Source organism: Acartia tonsa, chromosome 15 (assembly GCF_053477335.1).
Source record: "Acartia tonsa isolate MP-2025a chromosome 15, ASM5347733v1, whole genome shotgun sequence".
Lineage (NCBI taxonomy): Eukaryota > Metazoa > Arthropoda > Copepoda > Calanoida > Acartiidae > Acartia > Acartia tonsa.
This window is the reverse complement of record NC_137274.1, coordinates 12,561,330-12,584,531: the sequence shown is the minus strand read 5'-3', so window position 1 is coordinate 12,584,531 and position 23,202 is coordinate 12,561,330. Positions and strand designations below refer to the sequence as shown.

At 35.1% G+C, this 23,202-nt stretch overlaps 2 protein-coding genes across 15 annotated transcripts in view; both read left to right on the top strand.

The window, feature by feature from the left end:
* LOC145306864 (uncharacterized) overlaps positions 1 to 13,796 on the top strand; it is a 282,216-nt gene extending 268,420 nt beyond the window's left edge. Inside the window, exons 2-13 of one of the 14 annotated variants that reach the window (XM_080149194.1) lie at positions 1,075 to 1,151; positions 1,931 to 2,086; positions 3,211 to 3,338; positions 8,844 to 8,961; positions 9,184 to 9,304; positions 10,326 to 10,425; positions 10,937 to 11,097; positions 12,594 to 12,648; positions 13,062 to 13,103; positions 13,308 to 13,357; positions 13,476 to 13,504; positions 13,672 to 13,796. In XM_080149194.1, the coding sequence (XP_080005320.1) occupies positions 1,138 to 1,151; positions 1,931 to 2,086; positions 3,211 to 3,338; positions 8,844 to 8,961; positions 9,184 to 9,304; positions 10,326 to 10,421 (633 nt within the window). In that variant the 5' untranslated portion in view covers positions 1,075 to 1,137 and the 3' untranslated portion in view covers positions 10,422 to 10,425; positions 10,937 to 11,097; positions 12,594 to 12,648; ... (2 more) ...; positions 13,476 to 13,504; positions 13,672 to 13,796. Of the gene's footprint in view, positions 1 to 1,074; positions 1,152 to 1,930; positions 2,087 to 3,210; positions 3,339 to 8,843; positions 8,962 to 9,183; positions 9,305 to 10,325; positions 10,426 to 10,936; positions 11,098 to 12,593; positions 12,761 to 13,061; positions 13,104 to 13,307 lie in introns of those variants that run through there. The other 13 variants (XM_080149192.1, XM_080149199.1, XM_080149197.1 and 10 more) reach the window with 13 other exon arrangements.
* Positions 13,797 to 13,815: 19 nt separating this feature from the next.
* LOC145306909 (large ribosomal subunit protein eL36-like) lies at positions 13,816 to 20,847 on the top strand. Its single transcript, XM_080149249.1, has 4 exons — positions 13,816 to 13,927; positions 14,960 to 15,044; positions 16,133 to 16,190; positions 20,749 to 20,847. The coding sequence occupies exons 1-4, from the start codon at positions 13,816 to 13,818 to the stop codon at positions 20,845 to 20,847; spliced, it is 354 nt and encodes a 117-aa protein (XP_080005375.1).
* Positions 20,848 to 23,202: the final 2,355 nt, after the last annotated feature.

Below are 23,202 nucleotides of genomic sequence, written 5' to 3'. Positions count from 1 at the left end.
TGTACGGGGATAAAAAATTTTGCAAAAAATATTAGTAAAATTTTAATTTATATTCTTGCAAAAATTCGCGAACGTTTTTTTTTACAAAAATGCGGGAACCATGGTTCAAATTATGCGGCATTCCTGAGCCTCACAGCGCGCAGCACCCCGACCACCACCACACACGTGCAGCCCCGATTTGTGGAATAATATAAATTGTTTACCATTGCCTAGTAATTTGTGCGTTTACAAGTTTTATGCTATTTTTTTCTGTGAAATAATCTTGTGTTTCGTTATATTTTGTATTTTTGAATGTTTTATTTATTGTAACAGTTAAAAATTAAAATGTTTAATTTGTTATTATAAATGTTAATATGATAGGAAGTTTGTCTTGCGTGTACCAAATGAATTTCTTAACCGCTGAACCGATATGGTTCTTTTCTGAAGTGAACTTTAGTTAAAGTCAAGGGAATTAATCAGATTTTTGTTTACATTACATTTATGTATACAGCCAATTTTTCAGTATAGCTTCAAAACCGATCAATATCCGCTGGATTACAATCAAATTCTCCGTCTTCGCTTTCAGTTTCAGACTTATAAGACTGGTTATATTTTACAATTTTTCTATTAATATCCGCGGAAAATTGTCTAATATGATGCGTTAAATAACTATTCTATTATCTTGCAACCTATCCTAATGTATAAAGTAGTAAGCATTTTTTTGTCTGTAGCGAAGGATCTCTCTAACTGTTATCCAATATGGTTCTCCTTTACAGTGAAGCTTCTTAAAGGTCCAGGGAAGGTTTTTTAAGTATTTTGGGGAAGGGTATCTTCACCCTCCAATAAATAATTCCCCCTCCCCCCAAACAAAATATTTCTTTTTCTTTTTTTAAAACTCAAATAAAAAGAGGGTTGGGAGTTCGATATTCTCCTCTTACCTAAGTTAGGTAAGAGGAGAATATCGAACCTAAGTACCCCTAGAGGCTTCTAGGGGCGTAGCCGCGCGCTAGTATACTTTTAAAGTGACAGGATGTCTTAAAATTCATGTTTGTATACAAATGATACCAAGATCTCTTTACCCAATATTTTAATTTCAGAGTGACAAATTGGATCATAAAATCTAGCTCGAGTTCAGAAAGTTAGGAGAGCGGAGTTAAGATGGTTTGTTACAGGTTAAACAAATGGTTGAAAAGTTTAGACACTGATAGTTTATAACCAAAACTAGCGGATACGCCCCTAGAGGCCTCTAGGGGCACTTGAGGAGGGTTTTACCCTAAGAATTTTTTTTCTAGGGGCGATTTCTCTTCGTAGGGTAGTGGTACCCTCCCCCAAAATAGTTATAAACCTTCCCGGGACCTATGAGAAACTACCCTGTTAAGGAGAACCCGATCGGTTCAGCGGTTAGCAAGATCCTTTGCTACAGACAAAAAAGCTTACTACTTTATATAATAGGATTAAGGTACTCATAGTTTTTGCACAACAAAGAAGATAACGTGGTTATAAAACTTTGGGTACCAGAGAAATTTCCAGCTAGTCTCCTCCCTTCCTGTATTTAACAGAGTTCTGATCTTTAAATGCGAAGTTTACCTATATTCAAGGTCCGGAGCAACTCTATAATAGTTACCAGAAAGTCCTACGTTCTTTTTAAATTGTTTTTTTTTCACAAGTGGTAATGTTTTATGTTTTATGGTCTGATTTTAGAGCCTCGCTTTTATGATCTTGTCATCACTGTTACATTTTCATCAAATTAGCTTCGCTACGAAAATTGTACCTAAAAATAAAGGATTTAAATCTGTTCTCAGCCATACTAAAAACTCGTGTATAACACAACATTACAGACAATTTCCCTGCACAAATAACAAAATGAAAACTTGCTGTATTCTTTTATTTGAATACTTGCAGAAAGCTGTCAAATACGATGCTAATTTACTTAATAACTATTATATTATAGGTGTGAGAAGGAGGGGCATTTTGCCCGTGAATGTCCTATGGGCGATGGCGGTAGGATGGGCGATAGCGGAAGAATGAGGGGCGGCGGTGAAAGGCGTGGAGGTGGGGGAGGGGGGGGCGGTGGTGGGGGTAGCTATGGTAGCAATGTTTGTTACAGGTCAGCTAGTCAAAAAGCTAAGCTTTTCTATAATTAGGGTCTGTCCGTAATATCTTTCTTTTTTCGTTAATGTAGACAATGACATGATGTCGGAATTGTGCAATTCATTTTAAACGCAGGATAAATTTATAACAGGGTTCTAAAGGGATCAGACTATGCCAGGGTGGGGGGGGGGGGCGGGGGGAGTTTGTACACTTATAGAAAATGAAAATTCAGTATCAAATTTTGTCTTGGACGTGTGGGCTTGGTTTTACCAGTTATCAAGCTAATTTTTTTTGTAAACTCTCTTTTATGATTGGATCTGCCTACAAAACTTTGAAATTTTATTGTGGAACTTTCCTTCTAGGGGCTATTGGGCAAAAGACCCCTCCAAAAACTAAACTTTCATTTCCTTTAAGTGTACAAACTTCCCCTCCCTCCCTTTATATACATCCCCCTATGATAATAACAAAATTACCCCCTTTTGATACTAAACCAAATCAAATTGTATAAATCGGATTTAAAGTAATAAAACCCACAAAAAGTTCCAAAGGCTTTTTAATCTATGTAAAAAGCTACATCTCTTTCATTTTTAAGATAAATTAAACGGCCTGGTAATCCGTCATTTAAATCTTAAGCTACAGATACAAAAGAAAACCTTTACTTTATATAAAAGGATATTTTTACCTCTAGATAATGGATATAGAATAATATACGTAGTTATTATGACGGGAAAAATTGTCGCAAATAGAAGTTGCTATTTCTCCTGTTATTTTTTAGTATGTTTATTCAGTAGGAGGAGGGAGGGGGAATCGTTATTTTAGCTCGCTACGTACCATGTTACATTTTATTAAGAGAACATGAAAATCTGGTGTAAGATAAAGTTTATAAAATGTTTATTTGTCGCTTCGTATTATAGACAGTTTTCCGCGTATATAAAAATGCACAATTATAAGATTAAAACTAGATTTGTTAGCCCCGAGATACCAAAGGCCGAAGTTTTAATATGATTGTACTTTTTTATATTCGTAGAAAACTGGATATAACACGAAACGATACATGATTTTTCAGTATGGCTTTGAACCAGTTCTAATCCAGCTAATATCAGTTTCAAAGCCATACTGGAATAAACCCATTATTTTTAGGTGCGACCAGACCGGCCATTTTGCCCGCGAGTGTCCTAGCGGCGGGGACCGGGGAGATAGCCGTCGCGGAGGAGGGGGTGGAGGTGGAGGTTCCAGCTCCAGCGTTTGCTACAGATGCGATGGCGTAGGTAGGAGTTTAAGTAGGACTGGGCCGGATATCCGGGGAAATTACCGGATAACCGTCCGGATATTGAAAATTGTCGGATACCTGGCCCAACCACAATGCGAAGCTCAGGGACCTAAAGGGATAAGGCAATAGCTGATAAATTGATGTACAGTCCCAATGATTATGAACAAAATTACCCCTTCTGTAGATTCAAATAAGTGGTTGTTAAGTCAACGAATCGAATAGGAAATCGTTATTATCAAACCATTTGGACTATTGTATTAAAACAGCCCATTGTCCCCTTTCTTTGAGCGAAGCGACTTTATTACACTTTGTACGCCGGTGCCACGGATGCAATGGCGTAGGTAGGATTGTTCCAGTATATGGCTTCGAAACCGATTAATATCCGCTGGATTAGAACTGGCTGTTAGACATTATAAGAGGGGTGGGGGGAAGTTTTGACACATTTACGTAAACAGTGAGTATATGCTTTATCTTTAGACTGAGAGGATAGGTTATTAGAGATAAAATCATTCTTATATGATAAAGGGGGAGGTCATTTTCTAGTAAATTCCGTAAATGTGTGTTATAAGGCCTAAAAATAGTAGTAGAACGATAAGGTGCTCTATATATTTATATTCCCTATTGAATAGAACAATAGAGAAAAATGTTTTTTGATTACTTTACCTGGAAATTCTTTAAAAAATACGAAAATTTCTATCATCGCTTTGATTTGCTCAAGGTGACATAAATTAACCCTAAAATTGAACCTAACCTTAATTTTCTCAGAAACCATTTGATCAATAGAGTTGATTTCTTGAACTTAAGCTTTTATGAGTATGAACATCTCATGGTTTCGAAGTCAACCACCTATCCCCACCCCCTAGCCCTCCGGGGCTCAAAAAAACCATGGAAATGAACCTAACCCTAATTTTCTCAGAAACCATTTGATCAATTGAGATGATTTCTTAAACTTAATTTTTAAGCCTATTAGTATTAACTTACTTATAGTTTTGAAGTTACCCTCCTGCTGCCAAACCCTAGCCCTCCGGGGCTCAAATTAACCCTAAAAATTAACCTAACCTTAATTTTCTCAGAAACCATTTGATCAATAGAGATGATTTCTTAAATTTAAGCTTTTATGGTTATAAACTGACTTCTAGTTTAGAATTCATCCCCCTGCCACCAACCCCTAGTCCTCCGGGGCTCAAAAAAACCCTAAAAATGTACCTAACCTTAATTTTCTCAAACCATTTGATCAATACAGTTAATTTTTAAACTTAAGTTTTTATACTTATTAACTTACTTATAGTTTCGAAGTTACCCTTCTATGGCCAACCCCTTGCCCTCTGGGGCTCAAATTAACCCTTAAAATGAACCTAACCTTAATTTTCTCAGAATCCATTTGATCAATAGAGATGATTTCTTAAACTTAAGCTATTATGCTTGTAAAGTAACGTTAAGTTTAGAAGTCACCCTACTGCCACCAACACCTAGCCCTCTGGGGCTCAAATTAACCAAAAAAATTAACCTAACCTTAATTTTCTCAGAAACCATTTGATCAATAGATGTGATTTCTTAAACTTAGGCTTTTATGGTTATAAACTAACTTCTAGTTTTGAATTCACCTCCCTGCTACAAACCCCTAGCCCTCCAGGGCTCAAAAAAAAAACCTAAAAATGAACCTAACTTTAATTTTCTCAGAAACCATTTGATCAATAGATGATTTCATAAACTTAAGATTTTATGCTTATAAACTAACTTAAACTTTATAAGTCACCCCCCTGCCGCCAAACCCTAGCCCTCCAGGGTTCAAAATAAACCCTAAAAATGAACCTAACCTTAATTTTCTCAGAAACCATTTGATCATTAGAGATGATTTCTTAAACTTAAACTTTTATGCTTATAAAATAACTTTTAGTTTAAGAGTCAGCCACCTGCCGCCAATATCTATCCCTCCGTGATCAAAAAAAAACCCTAAAAATGAACCTAACCTAAATTTTCTCAGAAACCATTTGATCAATAGAAACGATATCTTAAACTTTCATCTGAACATTTAATAATGTGGTTACTGAGGTTAAGAAACTTTCAAACGAAAAGTTATTTTATAATCATATAAGCTTTAGACAAAAATAATCTGCACTATTGATCAAATGGCTTCTGTGAAAATCAAGTTTAGGTTAATTTTTTAGGGTTTTTTGAGCTCTGAGGGGGCTAGGGGGGTGACTTCTAAACCATAAAAGTCCTAGAAATCTGCTTTATTGATCAAATGGTTTCTGAGAAAAATAAGGTTAGGTTCATTTTTAGGGTTTTTTGAGCCCGGACGGCTAGGGGTTGGCGGCAGGGTGCTGACTTGAAGCTATTTTATAAGAATAACAGCCTAAGTTTAAGAAATCATCTCTATTGATCAAATGGTTTCTGAGAAAATTAAGGTTAGGTTCATTTTTAGGGTTTTTTTTGAGCCCTGGAGTGCAAGGGGTTGGCGGCAGGGTGGTAAATTCTAAACTAGAAGTTAGTTTATAACCATAGAAGCTTAAGTTAAAGGAATCATCTCTATTGATCAAATGGTTTCTGAGAAAATTAAGGTTAGGTTCAATTTTAGGGTTAATTTGAGGCCCGAAGGGCTAGGTGTTGGCAGCAGGAGGGTAACATAAAAGCTTAAGTTTAAGAAATCATCTCTATTGATCAAATGGTTTCTGAGATTATTAAGGTTAGGTTTATTTTTAGGGTTAATTTAAGCCCCGGAGGGCTATGGGTTAGGGGCAGGGGGGGTGACTTCTAATCTAAAAGATAGTTTATAAGCATGAAAGCTTAAGTCTAAGAAATCATCTTTATTGGTCAAATAGTTTTTGATAAAATTAAGGTTAGGTTCATTTTAGGGAGTTTTGAGCCCCGGAGGGCTAGGGGTTGGTGGCAAGGGGCTGAATCTTAAACTAGAAGTTAGTTTATAAGCATAAAAGCTTTAATTTAAGAAAGGATCTCTATTGATCAAATGGTTTCTGAGAAATTTAAGGTTAGGATAACTTTTAGGGTTAATTTGAGCCCCAGAGGGCTAGGGGTTGGCGGCAGTAGGGTGACATCTAAACTTAACGTTACTTTTAAGTTTAAACTAGAAGTTAGTTTATAAGCATAAAAGCTTAAGTTTAAGAAATCATCTCTATTGATCAAATGGATTCTGATAAAATTAAGGTTAGGTTCATTTTAAGGGTTAATTTGAGCCCCAGAGGGCAAGGGGTTGGCCATAGAAGGGTAACTTCGAAACTATAAGTAAGTTAATAAGCATAAAAACTTAAGTTTGAAAATTAATTCTATTGATCAAATGGTTTCTGAGAAAATTAAGGTTAGGAACATTTTTAGGGTTTTTTTGAGCCCCGGAGGGCTAGGGGTTGATGACAGGGGGATGAATTCTAAACTAGAAGTCAGTTTATAACCATAAAAGCTTAAGTTTAAGAAATCATCTCTATTGATCAAATGGTTTCTGAGAAAATTAAGGTTAGGTTAATTTTTAGGGTTAATTTGAGCCCTGGAGGGCTAGGGTTTGGCAGCAGGAGGGTAACTTCAAAACTGTAAGTAAGTTTATAAGCATAAAAACTTAAGTTTAAGAAATCATCTCTATAGATCAAATGGTTTCTGAGATAATTAAGGTTAGGTTCATTTCCAGGTTTTTTTTGAGGCTAGGGGTTGGCGGCAGGAGGGTAACTTCAAACTATTAGTAAGTTTATAAGCATAAAAACTTAAGTTTTAGAAATCATCTCTATAGATCAAATGGTTTCTGAGATAATTAAGGTTAGGTTCATTTCCAGGTTTTTTTTTGAGCCCCAGAGGGCTAGGGGCTGGTGGCAGGAGGGTAACTTCGAAACTATAAGTAAGTTTATAAGCTTAAAAACTTAAGTTTAAGAAATCATCTCTATATATCAAATGGTTTCTGAGATAATTAGAGTTAGGTTCATTTCCAGGGTTTTTTTAGCCCCGGAGGGCTAGGGGGTGGGGGTAGAGGGTTGACTTCGAAACCATGAGATGTTTATACCCATAAAAGCTTAAGTTCAAGAAATCAACTCTATTGATCAAATGGTTTCTGAGAAAATTAAGGTTGGGTTCATTTTTAGGGTTAATTTATGTCACTTTGAGCAAATCAAAGCGTTTGATAGAAATTTCGTATTTTTAAAAGAATTTCCAGGTACGGTAATTAAAAAAAAAATTTTTTTCCCTATTGTTCTATTCAATAGGGAATACATATACCTAGAGCACCTTAGCGTTCTACTACTATTTTTAGGCCTTAAAACACACACCTTTACGGAATTTACTAGAAAATGACCTCCCCCTTTTCACAAGTTATAAGATTTTTTGAATAGGCCTCCAGGTTCAGGAGCTGCAGGCCTCCAGGTGGTCTCTGGACCGGAAAATTTTTTTTTTCAGAGATAGAGGTCAACTTATTATTCAAAATATTCATATTTTTTCTTCAAATATGTAAATAACATTTAAAAATGAGCATATTTTGTTATTTAAAACGTTTTTAAACTCTTTTTTTTTTTTTAAATTAACAAATTTTTGGTTTTGATTTTTACCGGACAGAGCAACAGGAGGCCTGCAGCTCCTAAACCTGGAGGCCTATCCAAAAAATCTTTAAACTTGGGAAAATTTATCATATAAGAATGATTTTATACCAAATAACCTATCCTCTTAGTCCAGAGATAAAGTCTATACTCACTGTTTACGTAAATGCGTCAAAACTTCCCCCCCCCCCCCACTCTTAGTTATGTATTAAGACAATTTTCACGAACATTTAAAAAAAATTATATTAGTTATAGACCTGACCTTCAGTCCCTCTGGTCAAATGAATCTGGTTCTTAAAATTTATAATTTAAAAGCTTTCTATAATGTCTTTACGTTGGCACTCAACACTATCGGTGGAAATGTAATTTTCTTTGCTGATAATCAAGATAGACTATTGCTTTATTTTAGGAAAATTCCCGTTTCTATAATTAGGGTCGTTTCGTACGAATGTCCTTTTAAAACGTTTTGGGGGGCATGTGATTTTCTCGACTTGTATCCTTATAATAAAGTAAAAGGATGTTTGTGTGTTTGTCTGTACCGAAGGATCTCGCTAACCGCTGAACCGATCGGGTTCTCCTTAACAGGGTAGCTTCTCATAAGTCCCGGGAAGGTTTATAACTTTTCTTTAGGGGTGGGACACCCCCAACCCCCCAAAAAAAAATTTTTTGTTGAATTTTTTAAACTAATATTAAAAATGAGGGGGGGGGGCACCCCCCCAAAAAAAATTCGCCCCCCCCCCCCAAATTTTTTTTACTTTTTTCTTTAAAAATATAAAATAAGAAATTTAATTATTAAATTTCGACTCTCTCCTCAAGTGCCCCTAGAGGCCTTAGGGGGCGTAGCCGCTAGTAGTAGATAGACTGCTGAAACTTCTTGTCTACATTCCCATCAATATGGAGCATAATTAAGTATAAAACATTCATGGCGTTCTGACTGCTGTTAGGCTGGTTTTTAGCTACTTTTATATTTTCAGGTCACTTTGCTCGCGAGTGTCCTGAAGGCGATGGTGGCCGCAGGAACGATAGGGGCGGCGGAAGGCGCGGAGGCGGTGACAGTTATGGCAGCGGGGCCAAGTGTTACAAATGCAACAGGTATGATTATGAAACTTTAGGCTATGTTAATAGCAGCAGGCTACCTAGATAAATACACAAGATATTGTCTATGATTCTCACACTAGGCCTTCTCATGCAGCTCATAACGAAATGTGGAAATACCATGTACGTTCAGCTGTTTGGCAGCCTTTTACGTTTAAGTTCTTAGACTTTTGGGATTATCGTTCCCAGGAATAGTTTTACCCAGATCCCATGTTTCAGGTACGGTCATCTAGCCCGGGACTGCCAGGAGGAGGAGGACCGTTGTTACCGTTGTCACGGCACTGGTCACATCGCCAGGAACTGCGAACAGGAGGAGGACACCTGCTACAACTGCAACAAGGTAGTAGCGTGGGATTTTTTTTAATACCGTGGGAATTCAGTTTTCTTATTCTTTGGCCTTAAAGACTTTGAACACTTATTGAATTTTGATTGGTTGGTTCATGAAAAGAACAGAACTGTCCAGATATGTATTCAGTGTTAAAGCAGCTAAATTCTGGAATGATCTTCCTGTTAATGTGAAAAAGGCCGTGACTTTATCTACATTCAAGAAAAGACTTAATAGTCATATTCAGACTTAGGCCTAGTTATTCAGACCTCTTACTATGACCCTACTTGGGTTCTTAAGAGTAAAATGACAATAAACAATAATAAACAATGAACCATTTGTGACCGAACATATTTTAAAGTTTTTCCCCCTCCCACATATTTTTTTATTCCCCCCCCCCCCTAGCAGGGGATCTCATGTAGAATATATAATACCCATGTTTACACTATTACCCAAAGTTTTGAAATTACGTTTTGTTATTGGCATAGAAAAACTGTATGACAAATTTTGATTGGTTTATATATGAGCTATTAGTTAATAAACTTTTTTACGAGGGTTGGCAATCCGAATCTGGGATCCGGAATCCGCCCAATTTTTGGTAAATTTTGGAATTCGAATTCGGAATCAAATTTTTAATAGCGAATTCGGATTCTTAATTGGTAGGCTGAAATTAGCATCTTAAGTTTTTTCTTTCAACTTCCCCTTTTTGAAGACAAAGATTATCATCATTATTTATTAAATCTTTTAAAATCAGGATCATTTCTCGGAAGTGAATTATAGAGAACACCAAGAACATAAATTTTTAGGACATGTGTAGCACTTAATTTTTTTAAAAAGCCTTTTAAAATATTGCTAGAATCCGGAATCCGCCAAAAATAAGAATCCGGAATCCGCGGGAATCCGCCATTTTTTTGAACGGATTCTTGTAAGAATCCGAATTCGGTCCAAAAATTTGACGGATTGCCATCCCTATTTTTTACTATCAATTCTTAATTTCATTAGGGTTAATTTTGTTAATGATTGTGTGAACATTTAGGTTGGACACATAGTGAAGGATTGTCCTGACGCTGGAACCAAGAACTGCTACAAGTGTGGCCGTGCCGGTCATATCAGCAGAGAGTGCAGAGAATAAACAGGTACCACTAAACCAATATGGTTCTCCTATACAGTTCAGCTTCTCATCATTTCTTTATAACTATTTTATTCAAGGGAGAAAGGGGACAATGGGCTGGATATTTCACTAGTCCCCAAATTTTTATATTAAAGTTTTCTTCTTCGTTGGGTTAACTATCTAGCGGGGACTATAGTGAATTTTGAAAGGTTGGTTCATTAAGTTGAATGTTCTGATGTTTTAACCACTAATTTTAATCTACTTAAGAGGTATCATTGATGTACATCCCCAATTACCTGTAGGTTACAATTAGTGGTTGAAACATTTTGACACTAAAGTAAATTAACCAACTAATCAAAATTTAAGTCCCCAAGGTTTTTAAGCCAAACGGATAAGAAAACGTTATTATATGAGAGGACTATTTTAACAAACAGCTAAATTACTCCTCCTTACCTGGGTTCCGTCGGTATGTCGGTCGAGCCACAACAGACAAAAATGCATTTATTTAACTCTAAAATTCATATATTTTTTTTCAGAGCAGTTGGGGTCAAAGCATCAAAACCAGTTAAACAACACTAAGAAGGGGGAGGGGTAACCCCCACTCCCTCTTCTCCACTATCTACCGCACTTGACGCGTAATTGGTTTGTGTTGTCCTACGCCCCCCTGGCACCGTCAAAAGAAAATTCATTCGTACAGGTAAGGAAAAAAATGTGTAAAGGGGGGGGGGGTGGATCTGGTTCCACCGGGTTTTTTTTACAGGGGTGTATATTGGGAATAAAAAATGTGTTTGAAGGAAAATTAAGGAGATCTGATTCATTTTTCCAATTTTCCCCCTCCTTGTAAAATTTTGCAGTTGGGAAAAAAATTACTGTTGTGCAGAATATACACCCCTGGAGTTTATAGATAAGCTACTCTATAATTCACTTTGTCTGTCGGTCCGTCATAAAATGTAAATTTTCTCATTGGCCATTAAAGATAGACACCTGAAATTTTCAGTTATTTGGCGTTATCCTCTTAGAATTTTTTTTTTCAATTTTGTACCATCTCGTAATCAATGAGTAAATGGCAGCTAGAATTTGAATTTCGATCTGAAATTTTGCATGAGTTTTCCATGGTAGGTCTGTTTTCCCTAAATCGAACAAAAAGTTGGAAAAGTAACAGCTGGCGGCCTATTTTCAGGGCAAATTCATCATTAATTATGTAGGAATCAACTTTTTAAAACATATTTTTGGTCTAATTTATGTTAAATAATTGCAATAACCATTTGTAAATTTCTAGTACCAACAGCTACCGGCTAGAACCGTTTGATAACGTTTTGGAGCGTAAAAGAGTATTATGTGGAGAAAGGTTTCATGACTAATTTGCTCTGAAGATAGTCAAAAAGTGGCAAAACGGCTGAGCTGCCAGCCGTTAGCCGTAACTTTTCCAACTTTTTGTTCGATTTAGGGAAAATAGACCTACCAAGGAATACTCATGCAAAATTCAGATGGAAATTTGAATTATAAGTGCCATTTACTCATTAATTACGAGATTATGATTGCATCCCCCCCCCCCCTATCCGATTGATCTGATTTTTTAAATACTGTTACTTAGGACATACATTAAAGTAGAAAGTTAGAAGCGAAGCATCTCAATAATCAAGTCCTAAAAATTTAAGTATGACCTTAAAAACAAAATCCTGTATTTAACAGTTTTTCAACAAGTTTACTCAGGGGTGTATATTCTGCACAAGATTTATTTTTTTCCCCCGGCGACAAACTTTTTTATTTCCCCCCCCCCCCTAGTTTTTTCTCACCAAGTAGAAAAAGAGAAATAGAAAAATATTAAAAGAACTCTATATTTTATTTATTTTTTCACCCCTACCACACATTTTTTTAGTTTTTTTCACCAAGGAGGGGGGGGGGGGGAAATGGAAAAAATGTTTTCAGTTTTCTTAATTTTTACATTTTTTCCCCCTCCAACCACTTATTTTTTATTCCCCCCCCCCCCTGAGCCGGGGATCCCATGTAGAATATACACCCCTGAGTTTACTTACAATACAGTTTCGACTTTTATAAATATATATTCAGATTTGTCAGTTCTGACACTCTACAAGTGTTAATATCAGTTTGTCCTATCGTTTCAGAGCTTCGCTTTTATGGATGTTGTCATCCTTAATTTCATGAAAAATAATCTTGTTTTTTTTATTTCAGGCTTGGCTCCATGGCTAAAAATGCTTTTATTGATGAATGTTCTTCTATAGAAATGGTGAATTTTACCAGATTTTTTTATTTTAATATTCGTGGAAAATTGTGTGTAATACGATGAACATAAAATTGGCTATTGTCTCATCCCCTGAAGATCTATGAAAATAATAAAACTGAATAAAACAACTCCTTTTATAACAATGGATCTTACATTAGAAAAGGTTCTGGGCCATACTGAAAAATCATGCATCTTATCGTATCATTAACATTTTTCTATTACCTAAAAAACAAAACTTTTTTATCGGCCCCTCGGGGCCACCAAAGATGACATTTAGATTTTTTACAATCCGCGGAAAAATGTCTTAAATACGATTTTAAAAAAACCTGTTAAAATCTTAAAATTCACTATTTTTACCGTTTATTTTTTTTGTACCATTATTATTTTTGTATGTTACATATTATGTTTTTTTTAAGATGGGATGTTTCTCAGATATTTGATTCTATACAAAGTTTTGAGTAATTTTTGCATATTACTGTTATCAACATTCAAAGTTTAGGGGGGGGGGGGTGTAATCACTCGTTTAACACTCCCCCCCCCCCCCTTCTTAACTTTGACGTCTTTGGGAGGGAGGGTTTGATGATCATGAAGTAGTTTTAAGTGAAAATCCCCATTCAGTTTAAATAACCTTTTTAACTTAAACTATTCTTAATTTTTTTTAGAATCATTCTGTGAGAAAAAATTTAAATGAAAATTCAACAAAAGCGGAAGAGTAATAAAGTACAAATATAAAAAAAGTATTTATATTAAAAATCTTCGAATTTTTTAAAGAAAATCTTCAAAATAAATTTTGGTAGATTTTTTAATGTAAATATTTTTTTTTGGTAAAGGGGTGAAGGAGTTTTTTTGTATTTAAAAGGTATAAATGATTTTTATCATTAAAAAACATTTAAAAGATAAGGGGTAAGGAGATTTTTTGATTAAAAAGACATTTTGTATAATAGTAGCTGTATTTTTCTTTTAAATCGCCAATAATAATGTTAAAACAATGTTTTTTTTTTTATCAATAAAAATCATTTATACCAGTCTACTGTAAATTTATCTAACCAACCCAGTTTTTTTTCTTATGATAATAATCTTTATTTTATGTGACATGTAGAGCGGGAAGAAAAATTTAATTTTTTTTTCTTGAAAAATTACTGTTTTTCAGAGATCTGTAGAAATTTGAAAATGACTGAGCAAAGAGTGCGAGCTAGCAGCTTGAAGTATGAGCTGGTGGTGGGTATGAACAAGGGCCACAAGGTCACCAGGCTTCCCAAGGTTGTCAAGAAACGGTCATCTGGTAAGTCAAAGGGATCTAAAGGGTTAAGACCAGGGTGTCGGAGCCGTATAATTTTGATGCGGCTCCGGCTCCGCGGAGCCGTATTTGGAAATACGGCTCCGGCTCCTACCTTAAAATTAATATATCAATTTTTTTTCATTATTGAAATTGATAAAATAAAATAAATAATATAAAATATTTTGCTTTTATTGGATTAAAGCTATATAAAAGTAGAAGGATGTGTGTCTATTTGTAAAGTAACGATAGTTTTTCAGTTTATTATATGGAAATAGACCGTTGCAAAATTATAATATTACTTTAAAAAATCATTTTTAGCTAGTCCAGAGCCGGAGCCGTTTTTAACGAAAAATACGGCTCCGGCACCACCATAAATGTTGCTGCTCCCGGCTCCGAAACCCTGGTTAAGACAATGGCAGATAAATTGATGCATATCCCCAATGATTGTACACGAAACTATCCCTTGTGTAGATTACAACTTGAAGTTGCAGAAACGTTTAGACACTCAACTTCATAAACTGAAAATATAAATTTAATGAGTGTCCCCAAAGTGGTTAAACCAACGAATAATAAAATGTTATTAAAGAAACTTTGAGGACTAGTGTAATAAACAGCCTATATAAGTCACCTGGAGGGAGGGGACATTGGGCTGTATATTTCACTTGTGTCCAAAGCATTAACTGTCTGGGACTGGGTAACAGAGAGGGAGAGGGAGTGGATATTGGGCTGTTACATTAGTACCCAAAGTTTAAAATGATATATTCTCATTTGTTGGCTAAACCACTTTGGGGTCTTTGAATTTTAATTTCCCACTCTTATTTCACAAAACGAATATTGTAAATCTATAAAAAAAATCTTTAGGGAGTTTGGTTTAATTTAAATTTTTTTTATTTGTCATACACAAAACATTTTAAACATCCTAGTTGAAAATACGAGTAGAGATATTGTTGGATGATCAGTTTTTCCCACGGATAATATAATTTTCCCACGGACAATATTATTTTCCCACGGATAATATTATTTTCCCATGTGTAGGCAAAGTGAGAAAGCACGTGAAGTCCCTAATCAGAGAGGTTGCTGGCTTCGCTCCATATGAGAAGAGGGCTCAGGAGTTGCTCAGGTCAGTTAGTTGGATGGAGGCGTATAGCTGACACCTTTTCCATCAATTCAAATCGAGACGGAGAGGGGGGGGGGAGGAGTTGATTCACTTAATTTAAATAAAATGAGTATAAAATATTGCCCTAGCCGTTTGGGCTTGTTATTAAGTTACTAACATTATTCTTTTTGTATAATGTCTTAATGATAGGATCTACCTGTAAAAACTATGAATTTTTAATTTTTTCTTGGGGGGGAGGGGGTGTTATACCCCACTAGCCCCTAGGAGGAAAGTGCCTTAATTAAATTTTCAAAGTTTTACAGGTAGATTCTGAATTCATTTCCTATAGGTGTATAAACTCCCCCCCCCCCCCCTATTTGTTGCTTAATCGTCATTCGTCTGTATAGAATCAAATAAAAATAATTTGGTATAGTCGTGACATCGCCTCTTAATGGGCGTTTCTGTCGTATTTTCACAGTAGCTTTTTTCCTATTTCTAGCCTCTACGGGGCAATCCCCTAACTTAAGATAACCTATCAAAAGCTACTGTTAACAAGGAATGACAACATCCAAAAAAGCGAAGCTCTGAAATGGAAAGACAAACGAACATTAGTAGATTGTCATAACTGAATTAGCAGAATATTAATGAATCAGTACAAACAATATTGTAAGTAAATTTGTTATAAAACTGCATAAATAGATGATACTATTTAAGGACATACTTACATTTTTGGGACTTGTTTGTAGAGATGCTTCGCTTATAACATTGTACCTTGTTGTAATAGGAATCAGTTTTCAAAAAATCAGAAGAATCTGATAATTTTTACATAATTTTAATTTTATTTAAGTCCAATTATGACAAACTTCTTAAAGTCCTAGGATAACGTCCTTTTAGGACCTAAGTCTTTTCCGTAAGCTTTCTAATGATCTTGGTTTCATTTGAAAATATTAATATTTACCCCAATTTAAAAAAAAAACCGAAAAAATTACCGGTTTAGCCCCGCCTCACCCTATTCCTAAAGAGTAGAGCCTAATTGGTTCAGTAGTTACTGAGATCTAGCTTCAGACAGACAGACATCGTTCTATTTGTATTATAGATAACTTTTTTTTCAGAATTGGCAAGGAAAAGCGTTGTCTGAAGTTCTTGAAGAAACGTCTTGGCAAGCACGCGGTAAGAACAGATATACAATCTTCTTTTAGAGTATTCTACACAAGATTATTTTTCCCCCTTCTAAAAAAAAGGGCGGGGGGGTTAATGCAAATATCTCGTAATCATTACACAAAGACACTAAGAATCTGAATTTCAGGATGAAAATTTGAATGAGTAATCCTTGGTAAGTCTATTTTCCCTAACGGAGGAATCAACTTGAATATTTTTACATTATCTGGTATAAAAATGATACTCTTGGCATTTTATAGCTCCAACCAGCCTTTTTTAGTCGGTTCTAGCTGTTAAAGAGCTGAGCTGGATCTTTAAATCATTTTAGTGGTTAGCCAGATCGGGGTGAGCCGAATTTCAGCCAATCACAGTGCGGCATTTCATAAAATGCTGTGCTCTCATTGGTGGAAAGTTGGCTCACCCCGATCTGACTCACCACTAAAATGATTTAAAGATCCAGCTCTGGTACTAAAAATTTTCATAAAGTTTATTGGTTTTACTATCGATAATTTTGCCCTTAAAAAGCCAAAAACGGCTGAGCTGGCAGCCGTTAGCCTTGACTATTCCAACTTTTTTATTTGATTTAGGGAAAATAAACCTACCAAGGATTACTCATACCAAATTTCATCCTGAAATTTGGATTTTAGGTGCCATTTGCGCATTGATTACGAGATAGTTACATTAATCCCCCCCCCCCCCTCATATCATTTTTTTCCCCAGGAGGAAGGAAAAACAGAAATAAATGAAGTAGCACCTTCCCCCCCTAATTGCATTCAATTAATTAAAGTTTTCTTCTGTATATGATTAAATACATTACAAATAAGGATAAATTTTCTTCATTTTTTCCGCCCCCCACATATTTTTCATTTCCCCCTTCCCCCCCATTAAAAGTACGGGATCACATACAGAGTATCTGCTCTTTATATTAAAGTTTCAGTTTATTTGTCTCTCTTATCTCTTAAGATTTTTTTACTTCTAAGGGAGAGTATATTAACTTTCCCAAGAGAAAATATCTAGGGCGTATATTCTGCATGATAAGGGGTGGGGAATAAATAATATATGGGAGAAAATGAAGAAGTAAGCTAATAAGAAAACTAGGGTTGGGTTTCCTTTCATTATTTGGGTAGGATTCTTCAAAATATCCGTGGATTACGGATTCGCATTTTTTTTGCGGATTTTCGGATTGTGGTTAATAAATATTCTAGCCCCTACAGCGACCATTTGTTAACCCTTACTTAGCCTAACCTAAAATAAGCATAAAAAAGCTACTATACCAATAAAATAATTTAAATAAAAAGATTTTAAGTGCTATTAAAGTCCTAAAAATTAACGATCCGAATCCGCAATTTGAACTGCGGATCTGGATCCCTAGATTGTCCAAAAATTGTTCGGATTCGGATTGCCAACCCTACTGAAAACATTTTTCCCCCTCCTTGGAGAAGGAAATATTTTGCAGCCGGGGAAAATTATATCTTCTGCAGAATATACACCTTTGAAAAAAGGGGGAGGTAGGTTGTTCTAAAATTCCGTAAAAGTGTGAGTTTTAAGGCTTATAAACAGTAGTAGTATGATATTATTCTGTCACTAAATATAAATACATACAAATTTTTGTCTATGGTTCTATTCAACAAGGAATACACATATTTAGTAAATATTATCGTTCTACTGTTTTTAAGCATTAAAACTCGCATCTTTTTTATTTTAGCACAACCTACCTCCAACTTACTAGCTATTAAGTTTTACTATTTCAGTTTAAAATTAAAAAGTGAATTCCTTAAGCTTCTAAAGTAATGAATATCTGATGGATTAGAACTATTTTTGAGCCGATATGAAAAATCATGTATCGTATCGTATTATAGACATTTTTCTACGAATAATACCCATGGAATACTTTCAATAAAACGGTGCGATAATAGTCTATAGTCTAATTTATCTAGCCTATGTTAATGTTACTGGAATAAATTAACCTTGTGCAGAATATATACTAAGAGATATAAGTTTTCCGGAATTTTAATGTAGGGAGGAGATTTGAAATCTGCATCAAATTTTAAGGATTTTTTATAAAATTCGTTTTTTGTATAATTCTTTATCTAAAAGCGGAAATACAAATTAAGTTAATTAATTTTGGCATCCGTGATTGGTGGATTTAAAAAATCAGCGCTCTGATTGGATGTCGTACATCATTCAACCAATTAGATCGCAGGTAGTTTAAAATCCACCTATCCTATTGGTCAAAATTAATTAACTTAATATGTATTTCCGCTTTTAGATAAAGAATTATACAAAAAACGAATTTTATAAAAAAAAATCCTTAAAATTTGATGCAGATTTCAAATCTCCTCCCTACATTAAAATTCCGGAAAACTTCTATCTCTTAATATATACCCCTTAAAGAATTTTTAATTTCCTTGTTAAAGACTGCAGGGTGTCGGAGCCGTATAATTTTGATGCGACTCCGGCTCCTACCTTAAAATTAATATATCATATTTAAAAGCGGAGCTTTTCTATAAGGGGGGGGGGGTTAATGCAACCATCTCGTAATCAATGTATAAATGGCACTTAGAATTCGAATTTCGATCTAAAATTTTGCATGAGTAATCCTTGGTAGGTCTATTTTCCCTAAATCGCACAAAAAGTTGGAAAAATAACGGCTAACAGCTGGCGGCTCAGTTGTTTAGCTATTTTTTGGGCTATTTTCAATGCAAATCATCACGAAACCTATCTCGACATAATACTATTTGCTGCTCCAAAACGTTTTCAAACTGTTCTAGCCGGTAGTTGCTGGTACTAGAAATGATTTAAAGCAAATATATGTTTAAAAATGTTGATTCCTACGTAATTTATGACAGATTTGCCCTAAAAATAGCCAAAAGATGGCTAAACGGCTGAGCCGTTAGCCGTTACTTTTTCAACTTTTTGTTTGATTTAGGGAAAATAGACCTACCAAGGATTACTCATGCAGAATTTTAGATCGAAATTCGAATTCTAAGTGCCATTTATACATTGATTACGAGATGGTTGCATTAAAAACCCCCCCTTAGGGTCCGTCCGTCCGTCACGGATAGCTTTTTTTCGTTAATTTAGACATGTTAGAATTGTCCTATCGATTTCAAATTTTGCATGATAATTCCTTTAGTAGTTAGGTACGATTTAGAAAGCGTAGCAACTCTATAATCATTACCAAAATGTCCGTACGTCCATTTTAAACATGTTGATTTTTTACTTTTTAAATAGCTTTTTTCGTTAATTTAGGCATGTTAGAATTGTCCTATCGATTTCAAATTTTGCATGGTGATTCCTGTAAAGTAATAGAAAGCGTAGCAACTCTATAATCATTACCAGAATGTCCGTACGTTCATTTTAAACATGTTGATTTTTGGTATACTGATTCCTGGGACAACGAAGTACAATATTATAAGCGAAGCAACTCTATAATCAAGTCCTAAAAAAGTAAGTATGTCCATAATCATTATCCGTATCAAGCAGTTTTTCAACAAATTTACTTACAATTTTGCTTTAACTCTTATACATTCGCATTCTGATTATTCAGTTCTGACATTATACAAGTGTTAATGTCCGTTTGTCCTACCGTTTCAGAGCTTCACTTTTATGGATGTTGTCATCCTTGTTTGTTCATTATTGAATTTGATAAAATAAAATAAATAATATAAAATATTTTGCTTTTATTTGATTAAAGCTATATAAAAGTAGAAGGATGTGTGTCTATTTTTAAGTAACTATAGTTTTTCAGTTTATTATATGGAAATAGACCGTTGCCTAATTATTATATTACTTTAAAAAATAATTTTTAGCTAATTTTCGTTAAAAACGGCTCCGGCTCCACCAAAAATGTTACTGCTCCCGGCTCCGACTCCGAAACACTGATAGCCAGGGTTTTTAAGCGATAAGACAAGGGCAGAGAAATTAATATACATGCAACTAATCCTATCAAAAGGGGGGGGGGGCGAAAGTGACACTTTTTGAAACCAAAACTAAAAGTCAAAGGAACTCAACTAAAAAAAAGAGTTACAGGTCTGACATTTTGCATGGTAGTTGCTTTATAGGGGTACAATATGGAACTGTGAAGAAACGGCGGCGCAACCGCCGAAAACCGCCGAGAAAAGGCAACAAAAATTACGGCGGGAAACGTTGTTATAAAACTTTGGGGACTAGCGTAATAAAACAGCTTATTATACCCTCCCTCCCTGCTAAAACTGCCCTTGTTGAAAAATTTGGGACACATAGAGACCATTTACAGAATTACCAGAGGTGTAGGAAGGGATCATTGGACACTGTAAATTAAACTGAGCTGGATCTTTAAATCGTTCAGTGGTGCGCTGAATCGGGGTGATCCAGTTCACCCCGGTTTGGCGCGGCAATGTCACTCGTTGAGTGCCATTACCGCGCCACTGGGCACGCTGATTCGCCCATTCCATTTTGATTTAATGATTGAAATCTAATAAAATCTAGGTGCGCCGAAGTGGATCGCCCCGATTCAGCGCACCACTAAACGATTTAAAGATCCAGCTCTGGTACCCATAGTTTTACATCTGACTGTATCTGTATTCAGGCTGGCAAGAGGAAGAGGGAGGAGATGCAGAATGTGCTGCAGGCCATAAGGAAACAACAGAAGGCCAAGGAGGCCAAGAAGGAGGAGACCAAGGCTTAAAATCTACACACCCTTCATATCCCTACCTTCCATCTATAATAAACATCATCTAAATGCAGGGGTGTATATTCTGCACAAGATTTATTTTTTCACCGGCTGCAAAAATTTTCCCAAGGAGGAGGTCAATAATGAAAAAATATTTTCAGTACTCTTTATTGTTTCATCCCCCCCCCCCCCCCCCCCCCTCCCTCCCATTTAGCAGGGGTCTAATGCAGAATATTTACTCCCGTCTAAAAGTGCCTGTGCACAATTTTGTTATTGTGAAAAATGCCCTCATAATCCCGTAGTTTTTTTTATCTTTTTTTCTCTTGGGATTATTGCAATTTTTTCTAAAAATTTTTATGTGCTACATGTCATACCTAGCCATTTTCAAAATAATTTGTCATTTTTATCACTTAGAAATTAATAAATAATGGCAAATATCTGTTTTATGTTGATGTAATTTCAAAAGCGAGGCTTTTCTATAATTATGGTAGGTCCTTATATCCGTAACTGTTAGCTCTTTTCGCATATTTAGGCATGTTGAAATGTCCTGTCGATTTCAAACTTTTCATGAGGATTCCTATAACAGGTAGGTAGGTACGAAAAAACAGAAGTATTTTATTGTTTCTTAACATATGCTGTAAAATGGTGCGTAAGTGATTAATTAGGTCCGAACATTAAGAAACCATGGCTTCACACACAGTGGGTAGCGTCCAAAGTTTTTTAATATTTTATTTTCACAATAGCTTTTCATGCTTATTTTAGGTTAAGTAAGGGTTAGAAAATGGCCGCTGAAGGGGCTAGAATTTTTAAAAGCTAAGCTTTTCTATAATTAGGGTCGGTCAGTCCGTAACGGATAGCTTTTTTCGTTAATTTAGGCATTTTAGAATTGTCCTATCGATTTCAAACTTTGCTTGCTGATTCCTGTAGTAGTTAGGTACGATTTAAAAAGCGTAGTAACTCTATAATCGTTAAAAATATGTAGATTTTTAACAGCAAATTTTATAGTATTCTCCGAGTTTTGGTTTATTGATTCCTATTATAACAAAGTACAATGTTATAAGCAAAGCATCTCTGTACTCAAGTTCTAAAATTGTAGGTATGTCCTTAAACATTATCCTGTATTAGTGCAGTTTTTCAACAAATTTTCTGAAAATTTTGTATTATTCAGTTCTGACACTCTACAAGAGTTAATGTTAGTCTGTCATACCTTTTCAGAGCTTCGTTTTTATGGATGTTGTCACCCTTGTTTTTTTATTTATGTTGTGTTGGCTGTTCGATGTCCGTTTCCAATCAGGGGCTTTCTTCTGGTAGATTTAAGCTTTAAAATAACGATTTCCTATTCGTTGGTTCAACATGCAACTTGTATTTAATTTGATTGGCTGGTTCATTAGGTTGAGTGTCCAATATAACCAACAGAAGGGGTAGTTTTGTATATCCTCATCGGGGATGAACATTAATTTATTGGTCATTGTCTTATCGCTTTAGATCCCTGATAAAACCACAATTTTCTATTGAGTCAATTTAAACATGTTAAAGTTGTTGTATCAATTTAAACCTTGCGTGATGATTGTTAAGGTTTTTTCGTTAATTTAGGCATTTTAGAATTGTCCTATCGATTTCAAACTTTGCATGATGATCCCTGTAGTAGTTAGGTACGAATTAGGAAGCGTAGCAACTCTATAAATGTCACCAGAAAGTCTGTACGTCCATTCAAAATATGCTGATATTTTAATGTTTTGACAACAAATTATTTTATGATTTAATTATCCTATTTATCTGATTTTTGGAATACTGATTCATATTAAAACAAGGATGACAACATCCATAAAAGCGAAGCACTGAAACGGTAGGACAAACGGACATTAATATTTGTATAGTGTCAGAACTGAATAATCAGAATATAAATGTATAAGAGTCGAACCAGAAAAACTGCTTTATACAGGAAAATGTTTATGAACATACTTACATTTTAGGACTTGATTATAGAGTTGCTAACATTATACTTCGTTGTCCTAGGAATTAATTTACCAAAAATCGGATGATTAGATCACATGAAAATTTGTTGTTAAAAAAGTAAAAAAAAATCAACATGTTTAAAATGGACGTACGACCATTCTGGTAATGATTATAAGGTTTCTAAGCTTTTTAAATCGTACCTAACTACTAAAGAAATCACCATGCAATGTTTGAAATCGATGGGACAATTCTAACATGCCTTAATTAACGAAAAAAGCTATCCGTTACGGACGGACGGACCAACCATAATCATAGAAAAGCTTCGCTTTTAACAAAGTACAATGTTAAAAGCGAAGCATCTGATATAAATTGCAAAAATATAAGTACGTTCTTAAAAAGTTACCTGTATTTACG

Excerpts from the sequence above, each read along its gene's own strand:
- LOC145306909 (XM_080149249.1), top strand. The coding sequence starts at position 13,816 with ATGACTGAGCAAAGAGTGCGAGCTAGCAGCTTGAAGTATGAGCTGGTG. Across the intron at positions 13,928-14,959 it reads TGTCAAGAAACGGTCATCTG|GCAAAGTGAGAAAGCACGTG; the intron begins GTAAGTCAAAGG and ends TCCCATGTGTAG. Across the intron at positions 15,045-16,132 it reads AGGGCTCAGGAGTTGCTCAG|AATTGGCAAGGAAAAGCGTT; the intron begins GTCAGTTAGTTG and ends CTTTTTTTTCAG.